The sequence below is a fragment of the Pygoscelis adeliae genome, unplaced genomic scaffold, assembly GCF_000699105.1.
Source record: "Pygoscelis adeliae isolate BGI_AS28 unplaced genomic scaffold, ASM69910v1 Scaffold32, whole genome shotgun sequence".
Classification (NCBI taxonomy): Eukaryota; Metazoa; Chordata; class Aves; order Sphenisciformes; family Spheniscidae; genus Pygoscelis; species Pygoscelis adeliae.
Genome location: NW_008824368.1, coordinates 1,890,709 through 1,898,746, shown reverse-complemented (window position 1 = coordinate 1,898,746; position 8,038 = coordinate 1,890,709). Strand labels below are relative to the sequence as shown.

The 8,038-nt window shown below is 42.1% G+C and overlaps 1 protein-coding gene across 1 annotated transcript in view; it reads right to left on the bottom strand.

Annotated features, from left to right (window-relative positions):
• DHRS12 (dehydrogenase/reductase (SDR family) member 12) overlaps window positions 1–6,016 on the bottom strand; it is a 44,171-nt gene extending 38,155 nt beyond the window's left edge. Inside the window, exons 1-2 of the mRNA XM_009319973.1 lie at window positions 5,789–6,016; window positions 449–459 (exon numbers count right to left, since the gene is read on the bottom strand). Coding sequence (XP_009318248.1) covers window positions 449–459; window positions 5,789–6,016 — 239 coding nt within the window. The remainder of the gene's footprint in view (window positions 1–448; window positions 460–5,788) is intronic.
• Between the last annotated feature and the right edge of the window lie 2,022 nt (window positions 6,017–8,038).

Sequence of the window (8,038 nt, the reverse complement as noted above, 5' to 3'; positions counted from 1 at the left end):
CAGTTGGTAGAGCATGGGAAACTAAAAAGTCCTTGGCTAGTGTAAGCATTACCTAGCAACAACTAAAACATCGGTGTGTTATCAACTTTGTTCTCATCCTAAATCCAAAACACAGCACTGTACCAGCTACTAGGAAGGAAATTAACTCTATCCCTGCCGAAACCAGGACACCTCCCCTGCAAATAACCACCAGACCTGTTTATTAAAATTCTTATTTCACCTGTTGTTGGACAAATTTTTTTTAAAAGTCCATTAAAAATAATGAAGCAACTCTTTTTCTGATATATTCTGAAAATAAATAGAATTTCTGAACTAGTAATGTGAAATCCATGCAGAAGTAGAATAGCAATGTAAAAAGCAAAAATAAGCAATGATAATAAAAAAGTGTTGTCTGTAGCAAGTTGTGAATAAATGTGCATAGTGGGTTTTTTTCCTCCACTGTTTGCACCCTGTGTACTCCTTTCATATTGATACTGAAAGGCTAAATATTTTTTTCCAGAGGACTGAGGTTGGCCTACAGGCCCGCAGTTTGTATCTCAGAGCATCTCTCGCATTTGAGCTGCTATACTGCAGCACGGGGAAAGGTATCACAGATTCCCCCTTTGCTTGAGTATTAATGATCGTACAGAAGACTCAGCATGGCTTAGATTCAAATCTGGGGGTGAAATCAGTCTCTGATGTAACTATTCATCTCAGTGAAATTGCAGCAGGGTTGATTATAATTAGCATGACTGGTAAATATAAAGTACCTTAATTTTTAAACTCCAATCACATGGCCTCATGCACTTACACTGGTCAATATCTTCCTCTCTGCATTTTTATTCAAATGAGACATTTGGTAGAAATTCACTGTTACAGACATCTATATGTGATTCCTCAGGACTTCATACAATTTTCTCAGAAACCTGTGCTTGCAATATAACATTGTTCTTTTTAGCAGTTTTCTTGTACTTTGTTTTCTTGTACTATGCAGTATCAGATGGCGCTTGTCAGCCTTTTTTATTTTCCCTCAAATATTGTACTTTCTAAAAATGTTTTCTTTTTCCTCTTACAGCTAGCACCTGTGGGACTTTCATGTACTCCAGTAGCGAACAGGCACCTCAAGAAACATAAGCCAAGAAGCAACAATTTCAAATTGCAGTCCTGATACAACAATCCTTTCTATATTATCTGTACAACATACATGGGTCTTCATCGTGATGCAAAGTCCCTATCAACTAGAATCTGGGGAAGATGAATAATCAGAGATGAGATTCAAGATAACTTACAGAAACTGATCTGATTTAGAATGTTGTACAATATGTACAAGTTAGCACCAGTTTAATCTGCGTAGCCTTTTGCCTGTAAAGTCAAAGCATTTAGGCTCATTTACACCAACTGTTCACATTTCAGGATCTGAGACATTCAAAACAGCTCTTGACATAACCTAGAATAGCTTCTACTTCTTTATTTTTTTTCTGCACAGTCACCTTGTAGTTTTAAAGTCTGATGTCTTGGGACCTCATAAAGCTCAGAGCGAGTGCTCTGTGAGAGAGATCCACTTCTTTTCTCCAACAGCACAACGTTCCTGTTTCTGCTCCTGAGGAGGTGAGGTCTGTGATATGTCTGCTGCTCATCTTTCCTCTCTTCTTTGGGTCAGCAGGTAGGAGCTGTCTGTGTTCAACATTTGGAATGAAGGAACAAAACATTTGCCTGTCTGGCTGCAGCTTTTAAAACAGCTGTGGGAAGCTGCTCCCTAGAGCTTTGGAATATTATGCCCATTGCTAAAAAAGGTGGAGTAGTGGGAGGAGAAATATACTGTGGGCAATAAACTGTAATAAGTGTGATTTATTTCATGGCTGCTACCATTGCATTTATGATATGTATATGTTTAGAGTCTGCGTGTGCATGCAGAAATGTCTTTGTGTCGTTATGTTATTAGATTTCTGTAGTACCCACAACTAGCAGTGAGCAGGCTATCTAATCCATTGAAATCATGTATATTTTTTCCTTTAAAAGCTAGAAATAAACCTTTGTTTCTCAAGAAGGGGAGATGATTTAACTGGAACAGTTACAGCTCGTTTCCTGCATCGTAGTCAACACATTTCTGAGTTCATAATAATTAGCTTAAGGGTGTGTTTTGTTCAATCTCCAGAAGACATTTATATTACTGTGAAAAAAAATGAACATTTTAAATTTGTAATTTTAGTCTGGTGGCAAAATATTAAACCTTTTCATACCAAGATGTAGGTTGTATTTTCAGCCATTTGACCTTTGGGCTGTAATGGCTTAATTCCCCCACAGCTGTTTGCTGAGGAAATCTGCCTACTTCTCTAGGGACTGAGCATATGTCTGGGACACCATCCGTTTGTGGCAATTTAAAAAGTTGCTGCTTGCAAGTTAAGGTGCTGTGGACCATGCACACATTCCTTGCTTACCCCAAAGTGAGATAAAGTGCCTTCAATTAAACTACTTTCATTTGGGTTTAAGCTGAGTGCTTTATTTAGCCAGTGGAGGAACCCAAGAGAAACTATGCTGCTGATGGTGGGTCAGGAGAAGAGTGGTAATTTAGTAAGTCAGTGTAACTCAGTTGTATTTAATCATATTCCCAAACCCCGGTGTCCCTGCTCCACACCTGCATGATTCCAGCTGCCTGAAGGAGGCAGGAGCAGTGAAAGTGCAGAAGGCATGCTCAGTTCTCTCTGGATACAGAATTGATGGCTCCAACAATTTTGGAGGTGTTGATGTTCACACTTGCATGTGCCATAGCTTATTGATGTACACAAGTGAAGTTAAATAGTATCAATTCAGAATTTTCCTCTCCCAGTCCTAACAAAGCTTTTTGTTTACTCTGTATAACTTCAAGGTATTTCACAACTGCCTTTTGCTTCATTGGTACCTCCTCTATCGTTTTGCATTTGTGCCAGCCAGGTACTGAGCACTAACACTGTGATTTGGCAGCACTTTCCCAAGACGTCAATGAATGCACCGCGTTCTCATACCTAAAGAATTAAGCCTCTGTGGTAGACTGTAGAGAATCAGTCAGTCTTAGCCCCCCGTGAATGAGACATAGGCCTCAGGCTTACCGTTGTGTGGCTGAAGTTTGATAAATCATTGCACATCTGCTGAGCTGCTGTAACTGCCCACACAGGCACACAGAAAACGCAAGGCAATGTGACTTAGCTTACATCTCTTCTCCTCCGGGCGGAACTAAGATCACCTCATATTTGCTCAGATAGGAGCGCACACGTCATCACTTGCTGCAATGTCACTGGATGTGGCAGTGACGTGGGAATCAGTTCAGACTTAGTCAAGAGTATGAGCCCTTAATTCCGTGTGATCAAGAACGATTCTAGCAGCATTTTGCAAGAACAGGGAAGTTCGTACTGGAGTCTTACGGGTGGAGTGTGTGTAGCTACTTTCTTGTTAAATTTCTTTTGCATTATCAACTGAGTATAATTTTCTTCTTTATGCCTGTTCCAAGCTTTTGGGTAAAGTTCATGTGTAATGATAAACAGCTGCTTTGTTGCATTCGAGTGATGGATGGAGTTATGCCTGCTGATAGGCAATTTCTTGAACACTTCAGCATCTTAATGAATGAAAGATGCTCTCCACTGAAGGTAAAATCACTTCGATCAGTTCAGAACTGAACACTGAAATCCAGGAGCCCAAGTGCTGAGCAGTGAAGTATTTGGGGTGGGAAGGAGGAATTCTAGCATTCCACCATTGGCAGCAGTTAAGTTTCAGAAACGTGTAGTACCTTTAGAGAGGCAGTGGAGAGTGTGGAGTGGAGCAGCTCTTGGGAAAACACAGCCTGTGATTTCTCCCAGACACAATCTGAGGCCCACGAATAAAAGGGAAGATTTCCATTGGTCATATCTCCCCACATACAACCGTGCATGGCCTAAGTCAGCCGGCAGTGTTAGTAATTCCCATTCCATGGATTTCTGAGCAGGGACAGCCTGACTGTGACTGCTCCTGAGTGGCTGCTGCAGAGCAGGGGAATGCTACGCTGATGCTGCCCTCTTGTCAGATTATTTCACTCTTTATCCTACCTTCTTTCTAGGATTAGTTTCCTGGAAATAAACAATTCTTAAAGCCAGGGCCTGAATTAAAATTGTTACAAACCAAATGCACCCTTAGTTAGCCATACAATAGCCCCCAAGATAAATGTTCATGGCTGAAGACAGGTAGTTCCCACAGATGTTACACTGTGTTCAGCCTCAGTCCCAGCAAGGATGGTTGAGCGGAGCGTGTTCAGCTGTGGCATATTGTTGAGGTTCTTTTACAGATCTCACCCTTCCACAGGCATCGTGTAACTCTTTTAGGTTTCTCTAAAACATAGGTTTCAGCTGCATGGGTTTTAACAGAAAAAATACCCGAACCACACATCCTCTTCCTGTGCCTGGGGCCACCCTCATGCTTGTTTAGAGGGGAGCCCCTCCATTTTGACCATATTAACAGAAGTGCATAAAAGCAAAAGCAGAAAGAGCACTTTTACACTGCATTCATCGACACATGAAAAAACAATCTACCAGTACCAGTTATGGGCTTGTTCCATTACATGTCACAAAACAATTGTCTCTGTGCATGCTGGTGCTTTTAAAGCTGACACTGCTGTTGACTTAAAAGCTGTTTGCATTACATCTGTCCATTAAGTATACATTTCCATATGTACAGCACCAAGGCGAACAAATCAAACATACACTCACACCACAACCAGAGAACTGCTGTAGCGAACACATCCACCTGAAATTCTCACATCCCTGCCCATGTCTTATTATCGTGTTTTGTATTTAAAATACCAACATAACATCATCAGTTTTTCTGTGAACTTGATCACAATGGTTTGACAACCATCTTTGTCTTGGTGTGGTACTGACAAATTACTGCTATACAAAAAGTGGAGAAGAGGAGTCTCCCCAGGTTGGGGAATGCTGAGCCCTGGTTAAAGCACTGATTTGATACTCAGTAGCTCAGTTCCTTGTTCTGCTGAAGACTTGCAAAGTGGCCTTGGTTCAGTTTGGATGTATTGGATATATATGGATATAGTCAGACTATGTGTTTTAGCACCAAAGTTAGATACAGATGCTTTCTGATCCAAGTTCAGAAGAGACCTGGGGGCCGTATTCAGGCTGCCTCTTATACATGCTCATATTGCTATCATAGCTACTTACTGGCTGGTGTAACAGTGGCCTGAATAGCTCTCTAGTGAGCATCTAAGATACTGTCAAAGTCCATGCGCCATGCAACGTGGTCTGAATACAGCCCTTTGTCTCAGCTCCCTCGTCTGTAATGCAGGGACAGTAACATACCTCAGCAAGGCTAGGGAGATGTTCAGATCCCAGTGAAGAGGACAACATGGCTACTTTTATATGCAAAGATGTACTATGCTGAAACAACATAAGGGGACCTGGTTTTAGAGGAGTTTGCCGTCTGCAGGAGCTATAGATAGAATATCCAAAAGTTAAAAAAGGGATGTAGAAGTTAGCAAGAGTGCACTCTGGCATCTGTAGCAGCAATTTTACATTGACTATGCTGTATTCCAGCTTAGCTATTTCCAGATGGCACTGCATTTTACAATTTCCTCTTGCAGTTGACTGTTATCGTACATAGATACAGTACAACAAAGATGTACACAAGGTTGAATTATTGCCTGGTCTTTGCTCTTTCCCAAACAGCTGGGGCTTTATTTATGTGGCATTTAGTCTTCATCAGAAGAGTATCTTTGCCTGGAAAAACAATATATGCAGCAGCTACAAAAGATAAGGAGAAAGAGAACAGTATGGCTAATAATGAGAACACCAACAGCAAAAATGTACAGGGTTTTGTCACAGTAATCCTGAGGCTGATGGAAAGGGGGGATGAAATTTGGCAGGTACACAGAAAAAACCCAGTAGTTCCCAAGGATGAACCAGAGAAAGAGGAAAAGGCTGAGGGTTAGATGGATGTAGTACTTGTGAGCATTCTGCCTCCAGGGATATTCGTCGTCGTCATCATCATCAATCACAACAGACTTGGAAAGCAGCTGCCTCATCCTGGTTGAGTTGTACAGCAGGAGAGTCACCTGGAGGCATTGGGGGAGAAAAGGGAATAAGTGAATTGGCTGCAGAAAGTCTGAACACCTTCTGGCCACCGCCAGCCTTTAGGGCCAAATTAAAATTGGGTGTGGGAAAATCACGTAAGAGAAAGCTGAGGAGCCACGAATGAGGCTTTTTTTTCTACAGTTTATTCACCAGTGAGATTTAGGCCAGACATTGGAAAAAACTTGCCAGTGGTACGGATGGAAAGGCATGAGAACAGATTGTGTAGGGAGATGGCAGCAGCTCCCACGCTGGAGACTTTTAAGAACAGATTAGAGCAACTGCTAAATGACTTAAGTAGAGTAGTTCCTGCCTTGTAGTGGGTGGATTTGTCTCTCCTAACTCTATTTTCCATGGCTATGTAGGTGAATCACCTTAAATAAAATTATGAAGGCTCTTTGACCTAAACCCCAAATAAATTGCTTCAGATACTTGGAGTGGTTCTGTCAAGTTTTCTTCAATTAAGGGTCATTTTCTCAGATTGCTCCATTCCTGCCTTCAGTCAGAACCAGCAGAGAAATAGGTGGAATACCATGATACCGTGAGGTTAGGAAAGTCTGGTCTACAAGGAAATGCAATAGGACTCATCAGCAATGCTTAGAAGATTTCTAGTTTAGTCTTGGCAGTACAAAGTATGTAGGTAGGTTGACAGCAGTGTAGAGAAGCTTTCAGATTTCTGTCCCTTAAATGACTTTCTTAATTTTGGTAGTTTTATAGGAGAGGTATATACAGGGCCCAACAAGGATTTGGGCCAAACATTGTGAGACCTGTGTTATCTTGCTACACATGAAACACTTGGCCCAGTCCTCAAGGCACTAGCTGTTGTAATCCCAACTCCCCTTTTTAGGTACTCGGGTTCCTGTGCAAGCCTCCCCACAGCGAGCTGTGTCTTTGGGAAAGGGAGTCTAAGAAACCAACTGAGCAGCAAGCTGCCTCGGCCGACCAGGAATGAAACGCAGAGGGAAAGGTAAAAGATGTGGATTTATAAGTGGCTATAGGGAGGGACGTACTAGCCAAGCAGGGGTTCTCAGCCGTGTTCTCTTTCCCAGAGTTATATTCTGTGCTCACTTTTCTGCTTGAAATGAGAGAGAAGAGCACCCCTCGTTTTACACTCTCCCTTCTCCATTAGTCAGTGATTAATGGTGAGAACACTGGCTAAGGAAAACCCATTTGAGTGTATGTTCTGCCTGGTTCAGATTTTAGTCCATGTACCCCATTTTCTAGCAGCAAGGCTTAGCAAGAGTATCCAGGACATCCTAGGAAGAGGATTCTCTTGCTCTTCCCTGTAAAATTGTTCAATTCTGTATAAATGATTAAATACTTGTTCACAAAACCAGCTGTTTTTCTAGCCCAGATGCTGGTACCAGTTTGTGAGAAACAGAGATTAAAATCCCAGCACCAACAGAGGCAAAAAAATGGTGTTTCTACTGGATGTCTCACATCCAGCTGAGCACTCAAACTGGTAGGCTTGCTCAAACCAGCAGAGCATCTTCTTCTCGGGTGGACATTTATTTAGGCAGGCTCATGACACACAGGAGGTATAAACCTACCTAGCCAGTGGGTCTGAGGTTTCCGCATGGGGACCTGTGGCTTGACCTGAAGCTCTGTGCAGCTCATTAGCTTTGAGGTGAGCTCAGCACATAGGCAGCTGCCTGTACTCAAGCTTCACCAAGCTCAGCAAGGGGAATGGGGTTAAATGGCAGATGAGCATTGGTTTCGAGGAAGTCAGAGAAACCTCCCAGGTGGATTTATGGATCTAACTGCATCTAACCAGTTCATGGAAAGTGCATTTAATTCTTATGGATATTACCTTGCCAAACTGTGATTGAAGCAAATTCTAGCAGTTGCTCACATTGTTAATAACTGCTGAATATACATTTATGGAGCAGCATGACATGAATTCAGCAGGCCTCTCCGGATGCTGTAGAATGGTTCAGTTGCCTTGGTGAACATCTATAGGTTACCATCGCCTTTTA